General features: G+C 38.4%; 6 protein-coding genes across 7 annotated transcripts; 4 read left to right on the forward strand and 2 right to left on the reverse strand.

The window, feature by feature from the left end:
• The first annotated feature begins 5,972 nt into the window (after window positions 1–5,972).
• LOC110843668 lies at window positions 5,973–6,942 on the forward strand. 2 transcript variants are annotated; one of them, XM_022089675.2, is made up of 4 exons: window positions 5,973–5,991; window positions 6,077–6,167; window positions 6,278–6,515; window positions 6,589–6,942. In XM_022089675.2, exons 3-4 carry the CDS (start codon window positions 6,294–6,296, stop codon window positions 6,805–6,807), a joined length of 441 nt encoding a protein of 146 aa, XP_021945367.1. In that variant the 5' UTR covers window positions 5,973–5,991; window positions 6,077–6,167; window positions 6,278–6,293; the 3' UTR covers window positions 6,808–6,942. The 2 variants fall into 2 exon arrangements, with proteins under 2 accessions (XP_021945367.1, XP_021945366.1); XM_022089674.2 differs by lacking the exon at window positions 5,973–5,991 and having other exon boundaries at window positions 6,019–6,167.
• Window positions 6,882–8,731, reverse strand: LOC110843667. The gene is made up of 3 exons (XM_022089673.2): window positions 7,617–8,731; window positions 7,283–7,535; window positions 6,882–7,216 (listed from the first exon to the last, which is right to left on the reverse strand). Exons 1-3 carry the CDS (start codon window positions 7,908–7,910, stop codon window positions 7,137–7,139), a joined length of 627 nt encoding a protein of 208 aa, XP_021945365.1. The 5' UTR covers window positions 7,911–8,731; the 3' UTR covers window positions 6,882–7,136.
• Window positions 8,732–10,262: 1,531 nt separating this feature from the next.
• On the forward strand, window positions 10,263–11,462 carry LOC110843205 (pectate lyase A). Its single transcript, XM_022089167.2, has 3 exons — window positions 10,263–10,407; window positions 10,474–10,937; window positions 11,000–11,462. The coding sequence occupies exons 1-3, from the start codon at window positions 10,302–10,304 to the stop codon at window positions 11,372–11,374; spliced, it is 945 nt and encodes a 314-aa protein (XP_021944859.1). The 5' UTR covers window positions 10,263–10,301; the 3' UTR covers window positions 11,375–11,462.
• A 2,293-nt stretch (window positions 11,463–13,755) lies between these two features.
• On the forward strand, window positions 13,756–15,641 carry LOC118434715. Its single transcript, XM_035848852.1, has 4 exons — window positions 13,756–14,316; window positions 14,377–15,024; window positions 15,110–15,283; window positions 15,345–15,641. Exons 1-4 carry the CDS (start codon window positions 13,756–13,758, stop codon window positions 15,393–15,395), a joined length of 1,434 nt encoding a protein of 477 aa, XP_035704745.1. The 3' UTR covers window positions 15,396–15,641.
• Window positions 15,642–17,675: 2,034 nt separating this feature from the next.
• On the reverse strand, window positions 17,676–18,732 carry LOC110844512. The gene is made up of 3 exons (XM_022090729.2): window positions 18,589–18,732; window positions 18,260–18,508; window positions 17,676–18,195 (listed from the first exon to the last, which is right to left on the reverse strand). Exons 2-3 carry the CDS (start codon window positions 18,488–18,490, stop codon window positions 17,770–17,772), a joined length of 657 nt encoding a protein of 218 aa, XP_021946421.1. The 5' UTR covers window positions 18,491–18,508; window positions 18,589–18,732; the 3' UTR covers window positions 17,676–17,769.
• A 3,062-nt stretch (window positions 18,733–21,794) lies between these two features.
• LOC110844320 lies at window positions 21,795–22,896 on the forward strand. Its single transcript, XM_022090493.2, has 2 exons — window positions 21,795–21,920; window positions 21,984–22,896. The coding sequence occupies exons 1-2, from the start codon at window positions 21,918–21,920 to the stop codon at window positions 22,722–22,724; spliced, it is 744 nt and encodes a 247-aa protein (XP_021946185.1). The 5' UTR covers window positions 21,795–21,917; the 3' UTR covers window positions 22,725–22,896.
• The last annotated feature ends 611 nt before the right edge of the window (window positions 22,897–23,507 follow it).

Consider the following 23,507-nt stretch of genomic DNA (forward strand, 5'->3'; position numbering starts at 1 on the left):
GTCCCAATATCCGCAATAATCCTTGAAAGTAAGTCACAGCAAACTGATCCCCAACCTAACCACACTACTGACGCTAGTATTAACACTGACCCCCCTGAAATTATTGAAACTCCGATCCCAATTTCCTCTGTAATCCTTGAAACTAAGTCACAACAAACTGATACCCACCCGAATCTCACTACGGATACTAGTACTAACACTGATCCTCCACTAATTATCAAAACTCCGAAAATTGTAACTCCTGCAGTAATTTTACCCCCCACCCTCCCCAAATTCCTTTCCAAAGAACTATTCTACAGTGTCTCGGACCTTTTCCTTCGTCCTGGCCACATCAAAATAAGTATGTTTTTATTGCTCTTGATATCCCCTCTTCGTATGTAGAAGTATGGCCTGCAAAGAATTCTGATATGCAGTCTATACGCTCCTTTGTGGAAAAACAGGTATTTTCCAGACATTCTTGTCCTCTTGAAATTATTTGTAAACCTAATGACGTGTTTGATTCTGACAAATTTAAATTATTTTGCAACCAGAAAGGTATTAACTTTGACTGGGTTGTTCCCGCAACGATGAATCTAACTACAAACCGACAGAAAATTGCTAGTATTGAGACATCTATTAAAAGATTTGTGAGTAAATCACAAAATACATGGGACAGAGTAATTCCAGCTACCGCGTATGCCGAGAATATTGTTCCGGATTCAGTTACAAAAATTCCTCCTTTCAAATTAGTTTACGGTTACGATCCCGTTTTACCTTCTCAAGTAATCAGTCCATTTTTAAAAGTTGATGACGAACAATTTATGCCGATTGCCGTTATGTCGATAGCCTCTGAGTCGAGCCATAAGCCGACAAAATTTAAAATAGGAGACTATGTTATCACATTATCCCGTATGACACGTAAGCCGAAATGGATAGGTCCTTTTCGGGTAATCAACAAACATGATACAGAATATGGGTTAAAAGACCTACGGAAAGAAAACCCTGATTATGACTGCCCAATTATAGTAGTTCAGGGTACTGACCTTAAACCTTACCCACATGAACAGTACAGGGGTGACATCTCAGAATACGAGTCAGATGACCAAGACGACTACGAGTCTGTCGATTCGGTTGATGACTTTGAATTTTCTATTGACTTGAATGTACACTCTAAAAGCAATTATAGATTAACTAAGAAACCTATTTTTCGAGCCACAAACAGGTCAAACTCTTCCGTTGGAGTCCCGCCACCTTCGAGACAGAGTTCCCGACCTTCTTCACACACAAATTCCCACAACTCTAACCCCCCAATGGATATTGATGATGATGCCCGTAGTTCAGAGAAGTCGAATTCACAAAATTCCCAATATTTTCATACATGTAGTTCAGGTTCTTCTTCACTTGAATCTGCTTTTTCTGTTTATAGTACTTCGCCCAGCGTTACTGTCGTTAGTGGTACCCCACGTAACGAAGATTCGATGATAGGTTTTGTCCCCAATTCTTCTGATGATGATTCTGAAGCCGAATCTGAGCTAGAACAAACAATTTTGCGTCGTAGCACACGAACGCGTTATCCTCGATCTCGCTACTCTCCAGGCGATTTTAGACGTTAAAGAATGAAAAAAGCCGAAATTTTGCCGAATTTTTACATAAAAAACTTTTTATATTGTTATTATTGACTTGTTTTTCAATTTTAAACCAATTTCTTTTAATACTGTATTTTTTTAAATTTTTCTGACTGTAAAATCCCAGATTTTACTTTATTTTACACTCAATACCACAAAATGTATTGTATTTTATTCCTCAATTTTTTAGTGTACACACACTACTTTTTAGCTACACAGACTAACTTTCCAAGTTTTATACACACAAAAGGTTTCTACTAGTATACACACGTATTTTTCACTCAAAGAGTCAATTTCCAATTCATTCCCGTAATTTTTCAGTGTGTATACATAATAACTTTGTCACACAGATATGCCGAATTTTTTTCTACCTTTTACCTTAAATGTCAACTTTTGAAACAAACTGCCGAAGAGACGAAAAATCTGTATTAAAATTACTAACCTCAATTTTTATATTTTGACCACAATACATATTAATTTGGTTGTCCAATCTTGTTTACTATTTTCAGCTAACCCCCGCCCCAAGAAGAGGACGACCTTCTAAAATCGGATGACGATGGCTCCGACACTACAATCACCCCCGCATCTCTCTCCACCACGATGGAAACACTGGCAATTCAGCCGCCCCCAGAGGCCAACTCAACCATGGACACGTCAGATTTTTCGCCCCCGATTCCGTCTTCTTTTGTCCCCCAAACGCCCGTCAATAACATATTGACCGTCCATCGACGTCAGGACAATCAATTTGTCCCTCCACCACGACGAAATCCTACACCCGCCCCGCGGAGATGGTTTCCACGTCGTCCACCACCACTACGTCGTCCTACACGTCGCGACATCATTCCTCGGCAAGCACCGCGTGCGATTACCCACCATCGTCACTACTACGGAAGGAATTCCCCCTTCTCAAACCGTCTCACGGATCAACTCCGCATCTACCTCCCCAACGGACGCACCGTCCCCATCTGTTATCTATGTGGCCTCCCTGGCCACGTTCGTTTCCGCTGCCCCCGTTTCGTCTCAAATTTGCCCCCACAACACGGTAGGGACTACCGCTACTTTCCCGGGGGGTCCTGAGGGAACTATGCATATCATATGCATCCTCCCCTCCTATCTCTTCCTCGTCTCCATATTCATACATTGATATCTGTTTGGGCAATGCAACGACCGAGTCTGAACTCTGAAGATGGGACCAAACAAGATTTGGACTGGTGGGGGCCATATAAGTGGGTGGCGTGCATAATATACATCAAAATTTAAAAAATGCGCTAGAAAGCCGAAATTGACATGGAGCTTGATAATGGGTTCTAGTGAAAGAGTATGAAATGAAATTGTAAAATTTTTCAACGGAAGGGGTGGTATGTGGGGTGACTCATACCGATTTTCAAAATCATCCAAGCGAGCTGAAATTTGGTACGGAGGGTGATAATGGTTTCATTTGGACGAATATGAATTGAAATGAGAAGATTTTGAACTGAAGGGACCCTATATAGAATTTCGTAAAAAAATTCGGATTGGGTGATAATCCCAACCTTTCCTGACTCGGGCTATATCAAGTCTGCCTGCATTGTAGGTTTTTAATGACGGAGTTACAAAATTGTTCACTTAAAAACCCCAAAATAAATAAATTTAAAAAAATAAAACTAAGGCGAGAGGCGCTATTAAAAACAAGAAACAAGCCCTCCCACCAACACCCCCGTCTCGCCGTGGCCCCATTAATATTTTTATATCTGGGGGTTGAGGGAACTATGCATATCATATGCATCCTCCCCTCCTATCTCTTCCTCGTCTCCATATTCATACATTGATATCTCGACCGGCCAGTCACTCCAAATTATCAATACATCGACTGAAGGACATCGTCTCCTTCAACAAGGACATATACTGTCTTCTGTCCAAGAATCCTGGCAGACGGAGTTCCGGCGTCTACCAAGACGTATCTCCTCTCTCCACCATTGCCATCCTAAAGTCCCCCATAATTCTACAGTTTCCACAACCTCTAAATATCTTTTGGTTTCTTGATACATAAATGTAAAATCCTCCGGCTACGTAAAATAAATTGATAACCAGTTGCTCTGTAAAAACTATAACTCTCGGGGGACGCGTATTACATTTCGGTGACTTATTTCGAGTGCTAAATTCCGATAAAACATTAACTTTCGTGTATCTCACATCATAAGTGGGGCTGCCGATCGCACATACGGCCTTACGCCTCCAAACTGTGTGGTGTCCTTCCGGAACATTCATCCCAGTCCGTCCCGACTGCACTCACCTCTGACCTACCAAGCGCCAACCGGAAGACCAACGCCCACAGGGTGTAACCGCAATTTATGATTTAAGCTTTTAACTACTAATGTAAACTGCATTTGAATTGATAATTATTACAATTTTATATTGCATTGCACTTATAAAACCTATTATCTGCAGTTCTTGCATTAATTTCAATTTAAATATGTATTTAGTTTAGCATTAATCAACAGAGTACGGATAAATATATTCATAAAGACCCCAAAACATTTATATAAAATGTTTAACCAAATCGACAAAATATGTACAAAAACAATTTTTTGTTTGTTTAAAACAAATCTAGAATCAAGATCATAAAGTTTCAAATCAATCGGTGCTGTTGACAAAGTTTGGAATATATACATACCCTGACTCTATTCATCAACCATCGTACAAAAATAAAATATTTACTTCTTAAAACCAACTATTTTAACGTAGGTAGTCATGCGGTTAAATACATCCCAAATCTGCATTCATACATTTCAGAATTGAGCTTGCTGCTCAGGTAAACGAGTTAAATAAATAAGCTTTCGTAGTTTGATTTCCGACATCTGTCTGACCATTTTATGACGCTATCCCGTCACCTATTTTGCCAAATATGCCCTACTGTAAGTTGTTTTTTAAATTGCTGTGTATGATGCAGGGAAGAATTACAAAAAAATAAAATTGTGGTTACACCCCCAGATATAAAAATATTAATGGGGCCACGGCGAGACGGGGGTGTTGGTGGGAGGGCTTGTTTCTTGTTTTTAATAGCGCCTCTCGCCTTAGTTTTATTTTTTTAAATTTATTTATTTCCGTATTTACTTAGGTGCTAAAGGCAAAAAACGAATAAAAATCACGAGTTAAACTTGTACTGCGTACTGCGTACGAGGTGAGATGTGAATAGATAAGTATATACATACATTCGCATGAAGGTTATCAAGCTCAAATCCATAAAAAGTTCAGACTTAACGAATCGAAGTGGATCAACATGTATGGAAAGGGTGACGTAATTGTAAAAAATTGAGATGTTCTCAGTTGTACCAATGTAGGTAATTTTAAAAATACTAGGAAATTATGTTATTATGAAAATTGTGTTGTGGCACGATTTTGCACACAAGGTGAGTAGAAGAAGAAAGCCTTCGGCATAGCAAAACATTTGTGCCTTTCTTTTGTATTTCGTCATCTTCAGTAATGCATATATTAGATATCCAAAATAGCTTTGATGACTTTATGGGATGAAAGTACAACTGTTTAATGAAAATTTATGCAATTTTTTTATTCAGAATGCTTGGGTACATTTATTTAAATATAAATACATATGCAGTTTACCCATTTCTTGCAGCCCAACATTCATAATTTCACCATATTCCTCAGAAAGTTTATGAAATTCTCGATACCCAAATAGGTGGGCTTTGACAATTTGAGGTAAGTTTCCAAGTATTTTCAGGGCCAGACGGTAACCTTCTATTTCTCCGCTTGGTTAACAAATAACAAATTAATTGGGCAGATATCAATATCACACATGTGAAAAATGTCGCAAACATTTTAAAGTGAAGTGTATCAATCCAATTTGTCGAGCTACAAATATCTATCTTTGGTAAAAATGACGCAGATAAAATGAAAATAAAAGTCGCCCATGGATTATTCTGCAATCTTAGAATATATGCATAAATGTACCACCACGTCATTATTGTCAAAGTTATAATCACATTGTATTGTATAACTCAATTTTCAATTAACGCGAACACGAACTTTTTATGCACATAACATATTAAATTATAGTAAATTAGAAAAAATATTAAGAGAGTGAGTGCTGATAACCTAAGAGTAAACAACAACAAAAAAACAATTAATTCGGTCATACCGAATAGGCTAGCTAAACCAGTCTGTTATGTTGTGAAGATGTAAGAATGAGATTAAAATACTGGACATTGGGTGCATGTGCATACTACATCATAATAATATTTACAAGGCCAGATATGTATGTTTAGTGTTACTTGAATTGCTTGCTTCAAGTGTTTTGCATCAAGATGATGATGCTGTTGATAGCTAATCAGTTGCAATCAAGAGAGCATTTCTGCATACTAACAGTTATGACCTTGTCGTTCATATGTTCGTAAGTATATTTCACATGCATGCATATTCTGTTGCATATCAATCTTACATATATAAATTGTGAATGACAAGATTTATTCGTAAAGGTGACTTTTATCTCGTTGCACTCTGTGACTGGAAACCGCTGGGTGACGAGCATAATAAAATAAAAGCGATTTAAGTTCACACGATTTTGAGGTAAGCATATTTTGAAAAATATGTAGTATTGACTGGCATATACGTACAATCATCACATATTTATGGGAACATATTAAAGGATTACTGAAAACGTTTGTCATGATTTTTAGTCCTTGGGGATAAAAGATGTCCAATCCACCCAGCAAAGATTTACGAGATGGGGGCTGCTGCACGTCGAGCAAGTCAAATTTGGCCATCGTTATGGAACAAGCTTTGATCACACCTTGTCCGGACGTTGTCGCCACCGTGGTGCACTTGACCTACCCACCAGGCGACGTTGGCTCGGATCCCCACACGCACCCCGGTCCAGTTGTAGGATACGTGCTCGAAGGAGAATTCCTCTTTCAAGTGAGGTCACAAACTACTGAAACAATGTAGTTGAACTAATTAAATTTGACACTACTAAAATTACATAAATCAGGTGAATGAGGGACCCCCCCGAGTACTTAAAGCAGGGGAAGCTTTCCACGAAAAGGATGGCGACGTTCATGTCTGGTCGGCAAATGGATCGAATTCCACGACGTGTAAGGTTGTCGCAACCGTGTGGGGACGCCCAGGAGAACCACTGCTCACGTATGTTGAGGGTTATCCTCGTGTGAGCAGGGAGAAGGCGTTGGAAGTTGCAGTTAGAGGAAAATGAAGTTAACGTCCGGCTGTGTGAATTTTGCTTTATGTTTTTAAAGTTCAATTACACACATACCTATGTATGCATCGTTTGGATTAAATGCAATTTATTGAATTTATGAGTTAATAATAAAAATTCTAGCTGCACTCATTTAAAGACTAACGCATAGAAACATACATATGTAATCGAAGTGAAACGTCAAGTTCGGATTAAGAAGCTCTTACTACGGACTATTTTGTAGGCCACATTTACACGTATGCAACCTGATCTAAATAATTGAATTATAATGGTGAATTTTTAGGACCTGGTTAGCTAAATTTTCATGTGTGAAAGTTATGATTGAATTATTGAATGGCAATATCGGCACAGTGTCTGAACGTCTCTTGAAGACCACATCCCATCCCCTCAGTCCCATTATGACAATCTGCAATTATTTTCAATGATCAATATGAATTATCTGCATACTTATTCCTATCGTAGATCAATTTACCTCCCCAGTTATTCCCAGCCCTATAGTTCAGACGTAGAATACAATGTTGACACCTCAAATTTGGAGGAAGACGAGCAACAGTTTGAATCGTAGGGTTGCCTCCATTACTTTCCAGTGCGTATTTGGTAGAACCGTCTTGGAACGTTAGGCGATTTCTGAGAAAGCATGCCTCCGTCTCTGGGAATCCGTCACAGACTTGGATTTCGAAATAGCCCCAATGCGCCGTGGTGAAATCGAGACCAATATTTATCAACTAACATGTATGTAAATTTTATAAGGACTGAACTTGTGTTCCTGCTAATTTTGTTTATTTTACTGCTAAATAGGTACGCACCTGTCCTGCTTCATACCTAGCAGCGATAACTCCCTTCCCATAAGTGCCCCCATGCTCGTTCGCTCTCGGCATGGGATCAACGTACGGGTCACCACAAGCGCCACAAGTGGTTACGACTTCCTCTTGATGAACTCGGCCGCAATAGAGCCCATCATCATCGTAATTGGTGGGCGGGTTGTGTTCGGAAAAGTCCGGATTTCGCCACATGGATGAACGACTAACGGGTGCAAGCATTCGAACATGGGCGACCACGACGAGTGGCAATAGAGCGAGGAGAGCAAATTTGAAGGTCATCTTTTACTTAGGAAAGTTACAGCTGACAATTTTGAAACTAGTGATCTTCTCCAGGCGCTGATATTAACTATTCGTTATGGACAAACGGACTTGACATGAAGTCGATAATATAAACTATATAATCACAAACTCGTTTGAACTCTTTTATGATATGAAATGATGGATCAATTTGACATGACTCGTTTTTGACTAATGAACAATTGCGTTGCTGGATATACTGGAATTTTTGCAGATGGCACTCACATTTTGAAACCCAATCAACTAATCAAGTTCGAGTGGATTGTTTTCATGGAATGGAAACAATTGCATGGTCGCTTCGTTGCATTTGTCAAGATCAACTTGTTTCATACATTATTGTGGACATGAAATCGATCAAATCGTATTTAATCAAATGAAATTTATCATTGCATTTTAATCAGAGGTTAATCTCCATGTTCGACAAGATAAGTATTTTTAGAAATCTTTGTTTGAGTCGAGGGGTACTAGATAATTATATACATACGAGGTACGAGAGTAAGTACTTTATTTGAAATTAGGCTTTATTCTGGCGAAATGTTACACACGTCAAATACACATGTTTAGAGAATGCTAAAAAATAAAAAAAGCAAATCTAAATCATCAGTCTAAACCCGGACGTCCTAAAAATGTTGGGTAGCTTTTCCCACCACATTCGATAGCCGGACCGGCAGCTGGATCATTCCAGTTCAATTTGCAATCCGAACAGTCGTCAGCCTTTACGGAAGGTATACCATTTCCGGTACATTTATACATGGGACCATCCCCGTTGTTTCCGCAGCCACCGCCTCGCATATCCATGGCGCAAAAGTAGAGCTCCTTGTCCCCATATTCCTGTCCGATTAGAACGATGCATTATATAATTGCGGATCAAGCCATGTAATACATAACTAATGATTTTTTGCTGAGTTAATCATGTATGCAAATAATATGTATGTACCACATTTTTGGGACAATCGCATCTCACAGCATTAGCTTTCGCAGCTTCGAGCTCCCTGTCAACGTACGTCTCGCTGCGTCCAGTATCTTGTCTCGGTGGCCAATAACCTTTAGAAAGTTGTACAGCAATGATCAAGATGAATGAAACGCTTAGGAAATATTTCCGGAACATTTTGCTATATCCGGATGTTGGTAAAACGTGAGTGTGGTAATTCAGACTGGACTTTTATTTTGCATGCAATATATTTACAAAGGAAGTGGTGAACAATGAAAGGAAATTGTTAATTCGCTTTATTATTACGAGCTCTACATATACTTCCACTTGCACTTATGACAATAAAAAAATTACAGTGGACAGTGCTAAGTCACATAGCGAGTTGTCTTCCAAATTTTTGTCTACTTTTTCAAAATGATGGTGCAAAATTTCATGAAGTGGTAAAGCCCTTCTTCTAAATATGTACTTACAATTTGCATCTTTTTACAGGTCCCCCCTTGGATTTTGTTTGCAAAAGATTCTAGAAATATATGTACTTCATACATACATAAAGTATAAATTTGAGATACACATTCACTCCGCATACTCTGAACACAAGTTTCGACTTTTTAAAATATTTCAAATGCCTTAAACGCATTAAAGTACCCTTCAAGGACTGGTCATTGTAGTTACATACAATTTTATATTACATTTTATAATATCTGATTATCTAAATAAAAGCAGCGTTTGATCCCACTTCACTTTTTGTGATATGGAGAAGTAATTGTGCTAAGTTTGTTGACTTATCCTGAGTTAAATTAATTAGATTTTACATAAACACATTGACATGATACGATGTATTAGAAACACAGCACCACACTAGTTACCGTGTGCAAAACATTCTATGACATGAAAAAATGCACTCAATACATAAACCAATCATAGACACTTATTTCAGCTGCTGATAAGTGTCAACTACGAAAAAAACTACAGCAACCTGAGCCCAAAACTTTCAAGTGACCTGCATCAAAATGGACTTGTTATACATATGAATGAATGTTGAGTCGCAAGTCGTGACTCACGACCCAACCTACCTATCACACCTGTCATACCCGATACCCCAATCTCATGACCAATCCAGGACTACGTATATACTCGACAGGCTTGTAATATTCTGGACAATGATGGATTCGTACATAATTTATTGATAAGCTATAATTTTGTTTATTTATAAGGCTGAAGTTTGACCAATGAAACTAAGTTTTGCACACGACAAATGAGATAGTGTCAATTCATGTCATGTGTGAAACATGGTCTCGCCGTGCGCAAAACATTCCATAATATACAAAAATGCACTTGACCACAGTTTGGAATTAAGTCCTGGGTGTATAAATACCCCAACTGCTGGCCATCTTAACTCATTCGACAAAGAATATTGGATTTCAAATCATATAGCAATCAAAATGAAGCTGTTTCTGAGTTTGGGTCTCCTGTTGGCGTATGGATCCTTTTCCAACGCCCAATGGAACACGATCAGTGGGTACGCCACACTCAATGGCGGAACCACAGGTAGATTTTGCATGTCAAAAATATTGGAAATTTCTAGATTTTTACCTTCATTTATCTATTTGGCAGGCGGTCAAGGCGGAGAAACAGTTTACGTATCCACGGAAGCTCAATTGGTCGCCGCAGTTACCGGAAACGACCCCCGAATTGTTAAAATTACGTCGATGATCACACTTTCCGACGTGGTTCGACCTGGTTCCAACAAGACGATTCTTGGTGCCAGCCCGGGTGCAGGGGTGACCGGATCTGGATTCTATATCCGTCGCGTACGTAACGTTATTGTCCGCGGACTCCAAATCTCCTACGCCATCGCGCCGGATGATGGCGTCTCCATCGATGAATCCACCAACGTTTGGGTCGACCATAACGAATTCTTCGCCGACCGAGAACACGGCAAAGATTACTATGATGGACAACTTGATATCAAACATGCCGCTGATTGGGTCACTGTTTCTTGGAACAAGTTCCATGATTCGTACAAAACCAGTTTGGTCGGACATTCGGATAGTAATGCGGGTGAAGATACGGGAAAGGTAATTTAAAAGCACTGCAAACTTCAGTTTATTAATACTAACGTTACCATGATTTTATACAGCTCCACATTACTTACAACAACAATTGGTTCACCGATGTTGGTTCTCGCCTCCCATCGCTTCGTTTTGGCACGGGCCATATTTACAACAATCTGTACGAAAGGGTGGACATTTCGGGAATTAATAGTCGAATGGGGGCTCAGGTCTTGGTGGAGAGGAACATCTTCATCGACGTCAAGACCCCGTTGACCACGGATTTGGACTCAAGCCAAGAAGGATTTGCTGTCGAGAGGGAGAACGACTGGGGGGATTCGGAACCAAACATTACACAAGAAGGGTCGTTCACCAATCCTCCGTATTCATATGAGATGGAGCAACTATCGCGAGTTGCGGCCGTGGTTAGGGCTGGTGCAGGAAATACTATCAGTTTCCCATAATTTGGACCAATTCACAAGTTCATTAATTGAAATATGTTGGGTTTTCTGCTTAATTAAATAAATATTTGGTCAGCTTATTTAACAAAGATATAAATTTTTAAAACCGTTTTTTTAACCGTTACGCGCTTTAACGGTTATTTCTTCCTATCCTTACAACACATTTCTACTCCTTCATTATTTTCCTCTCCCATTTTTTCCCATTCACCCACAAATCACCATGTGAAGCAATCCTCGTCGTCCTGAAAAAGACCCTTTGAGGTCGAAACGTTTACAAAAAAGGCATAATCCGGACCCCTCCAAGTACTACAAGTGAGCCTTATCCTTTCACTTTTCCTATTATATCCTCACTGCACAATTTACATATTATATAAATTTTTAAATATAAATACAAAAGACCAGACAATATAAACAGGTCAGAAATAAATTTTTCCTTATTATCCGAACATGCGAATATGTACATACATATGCATATGTACCTATGAAAATTTTGGTCTAATGGGATAATTAAATGCATAGGAATTTAGTGTCAAAATTTGTAAATAATCTGTGAACACCGATTCCAAATATTCCAATGATACATACCCCAATGAGTACATACTCCAATGATACGTACTCCATGAACATTTTGCAAATATACTGACAAGTTAGTCAAGTTAGTCATTTTACAAGTCAAGTAAGTCATTCTGAAGAGACATGTTTTCGAATTTTTGGATTCGCGCTAAAATTCGAAAATTTGCAGAATTTTTAAAAACCGAGGTTTTGGCTGAAAAATGTTTTAAAATTCGCGCCTCGCGCTCAAATTAGCGCATTATGAAAAATGAAAGAATACGGGTATGCTTATTTTTTGTGGTGAACAAAATAAAATTGGTCCCAACCAGATCTGAGTTGTACACGTAAAAGACTTGCATTGTGAGACCATCATAGTTCAAAGTTTAGATCTCATTAATTTTGTGCCAAATATGTAAGTACGTATATATTTCGCAATGTTAAGTTTGAGCGATGATAACATACATTTGTACATTTGTTTGTGATGTGAGTGTAGCATGCTACACTAAAATATATGTATGTATATATTGTAGAAGCCGAAGGGTATAAAATTAGTAACAAATTGTGAGGGGTAAATTCCAGTACCCCGTACCTGTTGAACTGGGTACGGTTTGTCGATTGCCCTTTTATAGTTCCATACCTACGAATTAATGTCGTAATGACACGTAGACATAAATATGTAAATTTTTACACATATTTATATGTACAGGATGTACTCGGTTTGTACGTACATATGTATTACAGAAAGAGCCAGGTCAATTTAATCGCTAATCTTGATGTGTTTCCTAAAAGACATCATAAAATTTAGCACAGCATCATAGAAACCTATGTATTTATTAGTTCCCTGAAGAAAAACTTAATTTTCATCATTGTGTTCCGAATGTACTTAATAAAGTTCCAGACGAATATTTTCCTCATTAGAGGTGTGTCCCAATCTTGTAGTTTGATCATCTGAGAATGCGTACCCCATGTAAATGTATTTGAATACACATATGTGTTTAACTGGGGTCATCAGTGACGCAATGAAATTCGCAATACTGCGCCATTAGAAAAAAATTACAAGGGGAAATATAACATGAAATCCTATAGCATAGCAGGTTTAATAAATATGCAGAAATATCGACAAGATTCGTCAATATCGGATTAAATCTACATGCATAGTTTATTACTCGACGAAATTGTGCACGTAGTGGGAGAAATTCATTTCATATTACGAACTTGTTTTCTCAGTTGACAATCTGATAATTTAATTAAACCAATTAAGCAGGATGTGTATAGAGGACCGAATTAAACATGTCCTTATGATGGGATTTTTCCGGCAGTTGATTAACTTTGAGTTGTTGCCGTCAATTTCACTTATTTTGCACATTTATTATGCTACATATATCTGAGAACGAGTCATTGACATCATACCAGACTTGGTCAGGTGTTGGTTTGAAACTTGATGCATTTATTGGCAAATTTACATATGCAAATGCAAAAGTGAATATGTACATATGAGGCATACCGTCGAATCGTAAAAGCTTCAAAAATGTAAAGGAAATCGTAATTATGTTTTCAAACGAGGTACCCAATTAAACTTACTTAAATATATTCTCAGGCGGCATGCTTGTTATATTTAATTGGGCATTACATTGAAAATTGCATATGATTCGAAATTTGTTGTGTATTACATTGGAATATTTATACAATTGGAGTAACAAGACTTAACTTGAGGTAAAATATTGATCAATTTTGGGTAGAAGTATTCTCAGGATCGTGGTTATTTGTATGCATACGGTTTCTAAAATACATATTGCGACTATGCGGCAGTATACTTCGCTATTTAGAAAATCATGGCAACTATCTCACTTCCCGAATTTAATTATAACCATCTCCCCAAATTTGAGGTGTTCCCACATTATTCCACCAAACCGGAAGACATTCCCTTCAAATTTGTTCAAAGGAAGTCTCAAAATTTAGCAGACCCGTCTAGAAAACACAAAAATTTCACAGTTGCTGCATTTCTCGTGACGTGTTTCAATTTTGGATTTACACTATTAATTTTTCCTTTTCGATTTAAACGACAACTTTCAAAATCTTCTCTGCATCTCTTTGAACCAGAATCCAGCCTTATCCTTTACACGAACAAATTTCAGCAGATGCTTTGTGCTCTGGCCCACGCACTTCTGATGTTCCAATATTTCTCAGAATGTCGCCAATTGCCGTTCAGCTCTCTCAATCCGAAGACACATCCGGGAATTTATTTCTTGATTTTTGACGATGTTACAGACTTTATTTACAAAGGGGTCACTATTCTGGTATTATGGGTGAAGAAAGACAAGTTCTATAAAGTTATCACCTTTATAACAGATTCAGGATCTCGTAATTTGGAAGTATTTCGGTTAAACAGAGCGGTAAATCTACAGTTTTTTCCTTGGGTGTATTTAAATATTTAAAATTATTTGTTGATATAGCTCCCACAACGATTAGCAATCATTCTGTACGGATATTACACTGTACTCGCTGTTTTATCCACCTTTCTCGGATTTGCAAATGCATCCTCGCCGACAGTCTCCCGATTTTGGCGAACTTATCTTGGCATCGGGCGGTACAACTTTTTCTTGTCTGGAGCCTCCAATTTTGCACAGAGTAGCGAAATATCTTCCCCAAAGGAAATAGCATTTGCCTCCATGGCTCTCGTGGGAATGATATTTCGCCAATTTTTTAGCATATTTGCAGATGGACTTGTTCTAGCGGCGTGTGCAACCTTGTGGTGGTCGGCTAGAAATTTGGCACACATTGTCCGCAAGGATATCACATTGATTGAATTGCAAATGGAACAACAAAAACTGAGAAAGAATAAAATCTATTTCGAGTCAGAGTACGTCTTCTGTCCTGAAAACACTCTGAAAGAGTTTGATGCACTGCGGACACTTTCGAGCTTGATGAATAAAGCTATCAGCGCCATAGTTTTGTGCTATGTGACGGAAGCCTTGTTCTATTATTCGACCGGATTAAACGCCATATTTTTGGCGAAAGATTGGCTGAGAAGGGTTCGCTCGATAACTTTCTTTCTTAACATGGTTGGCATCCTGTTTATGTCGGGAGATACGTGTCGCCAGGTTAATTTAAATAGTTTGATTTCAATATTAATTTTGAGATTAATTTTGTGTAAATCTAATTTAATGTTACATTTTGTACTGCAAGGTGAACCGAATGGCTGAATGGATATCTGCAATCAAGAAAAAATCTTCCTTAAATTTGAATGCAATTCCAATTTTGGATTCAGACGAAAGCACTGTGCTACTAAATGAGTTAAAAAATCGGTCGATTTCAATTACGGGGCACATCTTTGTGATGGACTACAACGCTGTGTTTAGTGTAAGCATAACATGTAAATATTTAAATCGGTTGTGTGTACTGTATTGATCTAAATTAACAGATCATTGGAACAATGGTGACGTATTTCATCATTTTTTTGTCATCGGATTGAGGATGGGTTGACATATTTAACACTAAGACATGGAATATTACAAAAACTTTAATGCAAATATGCATTTTAGATAAGACATGTGCCCTTGCCTAATTTGAAGGTAGTATATTTTAAACAATAACAACAATTTTTCGCAAATGGTATTTTCCTTACAAACATTTGGTGAGATATGTACACGACTTTATCAAAATTTAAATTACGATAAACCTTTAAAACCGGCACAATAAATATTTATGCGAAATTTAATTGGGTAAAATCTAATAATGGGCACTGCACAATAATTCACGACGAGTAGTTTTCTATTCTGGGCGTTCAATGAATGGAAAAATAAATTGGCTGCCTTGTAAAGTTAGTCACACTTTCTCAGCATTACTTTGTTGTCAATACTTGAAAAGAACTTAGGCTTTTTTCACGTGTTATCACTTTGACTTTGACCTTTCTCCCCATTGCATCAATTTGGACATGGAAATAAATCCATATCCTCACTCATATTACGAAAGTCATGCAATAAACTCTAAAAAACGCTTGAAAAACATAGCGTCATCTTTCATTAACTCTTATCTGGATTTTGGATACTATACTCTAGTTTTTCCATTCCACATAAAATCATTCCCCGCAAAACAGCAATGTTCCACCCAAAGTTTAATAATTCAAACAAAACTACACACTAACAGATTTCAGCAACTACTTTGTCTCATAGTTCACTTACTTATCATGCTACAATATTTTTCGGAAATAAGACAAATTAAATATGACACTCTATCAGTAAAGGAATCCAGTCCGGGAACATATTTCAAAATTTTTGACGACTGGACAAATTTTGCCTATAAAATTAGCATTATTCTAAAAGTTTGGTTTGATAAACAAACTTTTTTTCGTGTCTCAAAATATATCCAGAGTTCAAAAATGTTGAAATTTTCCAATCGGAGTCAGCTATAAAGCTTCAGGTACCCTGAATATATGAATCATTACATACATATTTTTTCATAATTCAGGTAAATTTTAATAAAAATGTTGTTTTGACAGCTAAGTCGCATCCTAATTTTCTTCATCTGCTATGCCTACACAATTATCGCTGCAGCATTCTCGGTGATTGGTCACACCCCCGATAGTTCAACGAGAAGTGCCATCTTCCCTGATATAAATCTGTTGTTTCGCACATACTTTGGGATTGCAAGGTTTAATTTTTTCTCGGCAAACAGTACTATTACCGACGCCGCCGTGACGACCGAGGGTGTCAACCCCCTCCAAATTGTTGCCGCTGTTGTCGCGTTTACTGGAGTGCTTTACCGACAACTATTCGGACTCTTTACTGACGGTCTTCTTTTAATGGGATGTCTCACACTTTGGTTTCCGGCCAAGATATTTTCATCCCTGGTCGCAGCGCACATCGTAGAGCTGGAGGCATTACTAGATCCTCAGAGTCTCAGAAATTTAATTGTCCTGACCGAAGAACAGCATATTTTTCATGTTCATAAAATATCTAAAAATTATGACTCATTGAAGGAATTGTGCAAACTGGTAAATGACACGTTCAGCCTGGTTTTGCTCCTGTACATGACGGAGGCTCTGTTTTCTTATTCAATTAATTTGAACGCCATATTTTTGTACAACTTTTGGATTCAGAGGGCCAGATTGATCGCATATATGCTTTCTTTCATTGGAATGTTGATGATTTCGGGAGACATTGGTTTGCAGGTGTGCATAAATAATTCTCACATGCAAATTAATATAATTTTGCAAGTTTTTATTTTTCAGATTAGCAAATTGAACGAATGGGTTTATCTGGTTAACAAATTGCAGCAAAGGATAAAACATACCAGAATCAGATTTAACAAAAATATTTGTATCGTTGATGTATCTCAATGGCTTGATGAGCTTTCCTCGAATTCAGTAATAATTCATGGAGTAATATTTGTAATGGATTATGCCACCGTTTTTAGTGTAAGCATACTGCATACTTACTGTACGATTAAATATATGATGTATTTAATATAGGAATTGTGTGTATTTTTTGCAGATCATTGGGACCATTGTCACGTTCTTTATAATATTTAGTTCATCAGAACAAGGAAATTAAACTTGTCTCTCGTTATGCATGCACATAAAATGCATACCAAATTTTCGGGAAACTTGTAGTATTTCTTTCTACTTTAAGTTAATAATTTCAAATTATGAGATTATACATCAAGCCTAAATAGGTTGAGATATTGTTTAGAACAAAAAGCATGAAAATCCACCTCAAATTATGATAAATAACCAAATTACGACCTTCTCAAATACTTACTCAGCTTTCAAACAATTTCATTTATTCATTATGAATGTTTATTCGGTCACGAACAATTTTCTCTCCCCCCCCCCCAATCCTAGAACCTTAGTTACTTTCAAAAACTCCCACATCAAGAAAATCGTTGGGGTCAGCCTCAGCATAAAGTGCGCTCCCATCCTCATCCACGGCCTGGGTTAGATTTCTTTTCGCCAGCTGAATGAACCCATTGCGACCAGCCGCTGCTCGACTGTACGGACTGATGAAGGCCACCAAGGACCAGGAGAATCCTCTCTCCTTCATCAAACCGATGGCCCTTCGGTAAATTTCGGTGGCCAGCCCTTGGCGACAAAACTCCTCCTCTACCGAAATGCCAAACATATGAGGAAACTCGGTAAAGTCGTAGCGATCCTTGAGTTTACAGTCGTCGACGATGTCATAATAAAATTTCACGATTCCTTTACACAACCGGCCAGCTACAGGGAAATCGGGCCTTTCTGCCTTTTCCATCGTGATGATGCGACAACCGGCAACCTGAAGAGTAACTTTTAGTAATTAGCTTGAAGGTGAAAATTAATATGGAAGGGAAAGAACGGACCTTGCCGGTTGCCTTATCTTCAGCGAAAAAGCTAAGATTGTAGCCATCGTTGAGGACAAGCTGAAAGATGGCATCCATTTCAACATCCAAATCTTTGGTGTAACCGATTCTGTAAAATGCCCGGTAGTAGAGACAGTCCTTCAAGTGCTGGAGAATTCGGGGGTGGTCGGCCGGTTGGATCATTTTGAAGACGAAATTTCCCCATTCACCAACTACAGAGTTGCTCGTCATTTTGGATGAGGGTTTTCTCTGTAATTAGAATATTGAAGTTAGTCCACCAGCAAAAAAGACGAGTTTCTGTACTTCTGTGGCAAACTTTTTTTCCATACTTTGCCAAGGATAACGTCTTGATCTGACAATTGTTAATCACCGACTGGCACAATTCTGATGTCGTGAAGTGTCTGGTTGAGACTGGACGCATGACTCTGGAATATATACTCGACGCTGGAAATTTACATATTAGCTGGATTTATTGTGTCTATGGATATGGTTACAGCTTGTAACTTGGTATGGTACTTGTACTTGCAGCATGTACATTCTACATATGTAAATTTTGTATTACATATGCATGCATGTGCACCCTATCACTTGTGGATTGACCTAGGAATAGCCAATGTGGGTTAATTTGTTTGACGGAATGTACAATTAGACGATTTATGGAATCAATTGTACTAGCATCTAGTCGCTTCATTATGATTGAAGCGTGTTTGTTCATCTCATGTGATACAGAGATTCACAATTCTGGGGAACATGCTCGTGTCGTCCAGGTCGACCTTGTGGCTGTTTAATCTCGACTTGACTAGACAAGACTTGACTTGTTTAATCTTGACTTGGAGTCGTGTCGTATATGTAGCTGGGAGGAGGTATATTTCTTAATTATATTTGATTATCTATATGCACCTTATACATATTTACATGTACAAGTTCTTGAGCAGAACAAGAGAAACGAGAATCCTTTCAGTGACTTACTTTCATTGGGCGTGTATCATACCGAAACCGGTTCACAAGGGGCACAAACGTTTGCAAACATTTGCCCTAATCAACATAATAAATATGATCCAAAAATAACTGGTGGAGAGAAATTTTCCAAATAAACGTTATGAAGAATGCTAATTATGCAGCACTGGAGCATTTTTATTGTTCGGACAATTTATAATTGATACATATAAATATCTGGGATTGTAGGAAATAGCTAAGTATCTATATACATAAAGAGCTATTGTTAAGTTCTGGCTGCCTGGCTGGCTGGGTCCCTGTGGGTCTCAATGCAACTCGCCCCACTACTATTGAATGGAGTTTACGCAACCAGCGTGTGCTCCGCTACACCATTGAGCGTACCCATGATGACTCTGCCGCGACACTTTGTCTCTCTCTTCTTGAAGTAGAATTGTAAACATACAGCAGCATAAAATTCATATCCTATTCTCTGGAATTTTAACTTTTTTGCTATGCAGTCACCCCTCCCTCTGGAAATTTGAGTTTTTTGTTAGTTAATCACCCCTCTCTCTGGAAATTTAAGTGTTTTGTTTTTTAGTCACCCCCTCTCTGGAAATTTAAGGTTTTTGTCATTCGGCCACCACATCCTGTGGAAATTTAAACGTTTAGCTATGTAGCCACCCCCACGCGACGGGAATTTAAGTAGTTAGCTATGCAGCCACCCCCACGCGACGGGAATTTAAGTAGTTAGCTATGCAGCCACCCCCACGCGACGGGAATTTAAGTAGTTAGCTATGCAGCCACCCCCACGCGACGGGAATTTAAGTATTTAGCTATGCAGCCACCCCCACGCGACGGGAATTTAAGTAGTTAGCTATGCAGCCACCCCCACGCGACGGGAATTTAAGTAGTTAGCTATGCAGCCACCCCCACGCGACGGGAATTTAAGTAGTTAGCTATGCAGCCACCCCCACGCGACGGGAATTTAAGTAGTTAGCTATGCAGCCACCCCCACGCGACGGGAATTTAAGTATTTAGCTATGCAGCCACCCCCACGCGACGGGAATTTAAGTAGTTAGCTATGCAGCCACCCCACGCGACGGGAATTTAAGTAGTTACCTATGCAGCCACTACAAGAGGGGGAAGTCAAATTGTTCCGTGATCAGGGAAATTGAAATGTATGATTTGATGCACGTACATATGTACTATGGCAATGGACAAAGTCTCCACTGGGAATTATTTAAAGTGTAGCGTAAGGGATTTTGCGCTATGGGCACACCCCCTTTGGGAGCCTAGAACCCGTTCTTGAACGGGCCTCTACTCTAGTTATATAATGAAGTGTTACACAATTTTAAATCATGGATGGATGTACGCAAATACTTGCCAATATTTTCATATCAAGTTAAAGATGTATTAAAAGATTCCAAATTACTTATAAATACGAGTAAAATTTTATACATCCAATTTACAAATTTAATTTAATAGGATGACACAATGGGATTGTAATCATCTTTCATAATGGGTCCATAATTGATCCTAATGAATTAAAAGTTAGGATGCAAATATTTATATATGTACCTACAAAGCTCTTTTATACATGTATATTATTTAGACATACATATGCATATACTTAGGATTAGCGTTTTTAGTTAGTTAAATCTAAGGTCGTAACGCAGCATGCTTGTCAAAATTCTAACTTAATAATATGACAGCTTTAAATTACTTTAGCCACTTAACAGGTTTAAATATCCAACTATTTAAAAACGCATAAATTAATTTAATTTGTGAATTTGTGAAGATAACACATTTTTTAATAAATTAAATTAGTTTGTATTTAAATGGCAAAGTAGGATTTTGCTGACTCTGCGAAAAGTATCTCACGGTCTTTCGCCTTTTCACTTTGATAATGAACCTCAAGCTCTGCAAATCCACTCAGCATCATCCTAAGCCCATCCATTTTTGAAACCGTAGTAAATATTATTATTCGTGAGACACTCTCTCTGAAGTGCATTTGTATTTTGAAAGCATGTTTGACCATCCCATCTTCAAACAAGAAGTTACCTACATAGATTACCTCATCGCGTGTATATGTAGCACATTTCAGACTTGAGTGCATATTTGTTTGCCGACAATTCGACATGATACATACATATGTTCTGAACTGCATGGAAATTTAAGATAAATTTAGACACTGTTAGATTCCATGATCAGTTGAATGCGATGAAGAATGTTTTAAGCGTCAAACTCGTGTCGCATCAATTGATAAAATGCTGTCCCGTACCGAATCTAAACTCATCAATATTTTGAACAAATTATATAATTACGTTTCATTTGGCCCATTGCTCAATGCCTTTCCTCCTCTCGTAGCTTGGATATATGCAATTAATCAATTGGGAGATTTGGTTGACATGCACTTTTGCTTTGTACTTCCTGTCGAAATGATGTCAAACCCAATTTATGCCAGTGTTTCGCCTACTATCGCGCATGATTAGCTCTACCTCTTATCACAAGCATTGTTCCACTAACCAAACTAATTACAATAGTTATGCTAATATTTTTTTCTCCGTGAAGCTAGAGATATGAGACATACTTCAACACGGGCAGTCAGATTGTCTCTACATACGAGATAAGAGGAATTATGGGATCAATTCTGTCCAGAAGTTGGGAGTGGAGAGGTTGCAAATATAAATTTCCAACTTGATAATTCCGAACGAGCCTTAAAATGGTAACTGATTCAATTTTACCTTGTAAAAAATTATGAAAACTTATGCACAATTGTCATCTTTAGGATTTCTCGTCAAAACTAAAACCCAAAATCGACCTCGGCGCGGCAACCGCGGCGTTAGAAAACTTGCAAAAATTGGCCACCTCACTCCAATCGATGGGTAAGGAACTCGCCGATATTGGTCAGGCGAGCGGGTCAATCGCCACAGTGATATCATCGGGAGACTTTATCTCCCAAGTTTCCTCTCTGCGGAGTAGCATGGAAGAAATCCAGTCCAGCAAGGACACCGTGTCGCAGGAGATCGTCACCATCAACGGAATTCTGGAAGAGTTGAAAAAACTTGCAGGGGACGATATGGAAAAACCGGCCGAGAAACAGGGTAAAGTTGCAAAAGCGACGAACGCAGCGTTGAATTTATTAGTAACCGTTACGAAGATATTGGATGAGTTGGTGCAACTCATGGACAAGGTTGATCAGATTATCAACTTGGATAAGGCAGATGTGGATGGCATCACAGAACTTGGGAAGGGGGTCAAGGGGAATATTGAGGCGCTCGTGGGGCTCATTAAAGAGGCGACCGAGCAGGTGAAGGAGATTATTGACATCGTCAAAGGTGGCGGTGGTGGGGATAAAAAGGGAGGAGAAAGTAAGAAGGAAAAGGTGAAGGACACCCAGCCAAAGAAGTCGGATGGCGTGGCAAAGTCCGCTAAAGCTGGGGATACAACCGATAAGAAAGATAAAGATGGGGAGGAGGAAAAGGGATGCTGGGCAAGTTTCAAAAGCTGCTGCTGTTGCTGCTGTTAAGAAGATCAATTCAGATCAATTTTAGCTGAGGGTCTGAGTTTTAATTAAATCCAGGCAAATGCTTTATTCCAATAAAAATTGCACTCCGAAACTTATTTTTAAAGTAAAATTCCATTACAAATTCCGATCATTTAATAAAATCAGATCCAGCCAGGTTATCTGGAAATAATAATCTGTGATGATTAATGATGACAAATTAATTTTTGCATGCAATCGATTGGACATCATAAAAATCGAGTTATCTTCGACATTAAATTTAACTAAGTATATAGAATCAAACTAAGGAGGGGAGCTTCACCACCTGCCCCTCTCAGATCTTGATGTGCTTTGGATATGTGGTAGTGTCCCATGAGTGTAGTAAAACCCTGAAGTGATTTGACTCCATGGCTACAGTTACGCCCGCCACACCCACTCAAAGGCGCCAAAAACACGAAAAAAGCCCTGTTTTCACTTGTTCAAACCCTCGCCAAAAATCTAATTTTGCTCGGATTTTGGTAAAATTTACATTTTTGTGATCCCAGATACTTGCTTGATCATATCCAGTGGCAATCTCAACTTTTTTAAAATTTTGAATTTTTTCGAATAAAGTTTAGATTGCTACTGGATATGATCAAAGAAGTATCTGGGATTACAAAAATGTAAATTTTATCAAAATCCGATCAAAATTGGATTTTTGGTGGATTTTTGAAGTTGGTAACTTTTGTGGTTTTCATCCCTTTGAGTGGGTGTGGCGGGCGCAAATGTGGCCATGGAGTCAAACCACTCCAGGGTTATAGTACACTC

The sequence above is a fragment of the Folsomia candida genome, unplaced genomic scaffold (assembly GCF_002217175.1).
Source record: "Folsomia candida strain VU population unplaced genomic scaffold, ASM221717v1 Fcan01_Sc002, whole genome shotgun sequence".
Taxonomy (NCBI): domain Eukaryota; kingdom Metazoa; phylum Arthropoda; class Collembola; order Entomobryomorpha; family Isotomidae; genus Folsomia; species Folsomia candida.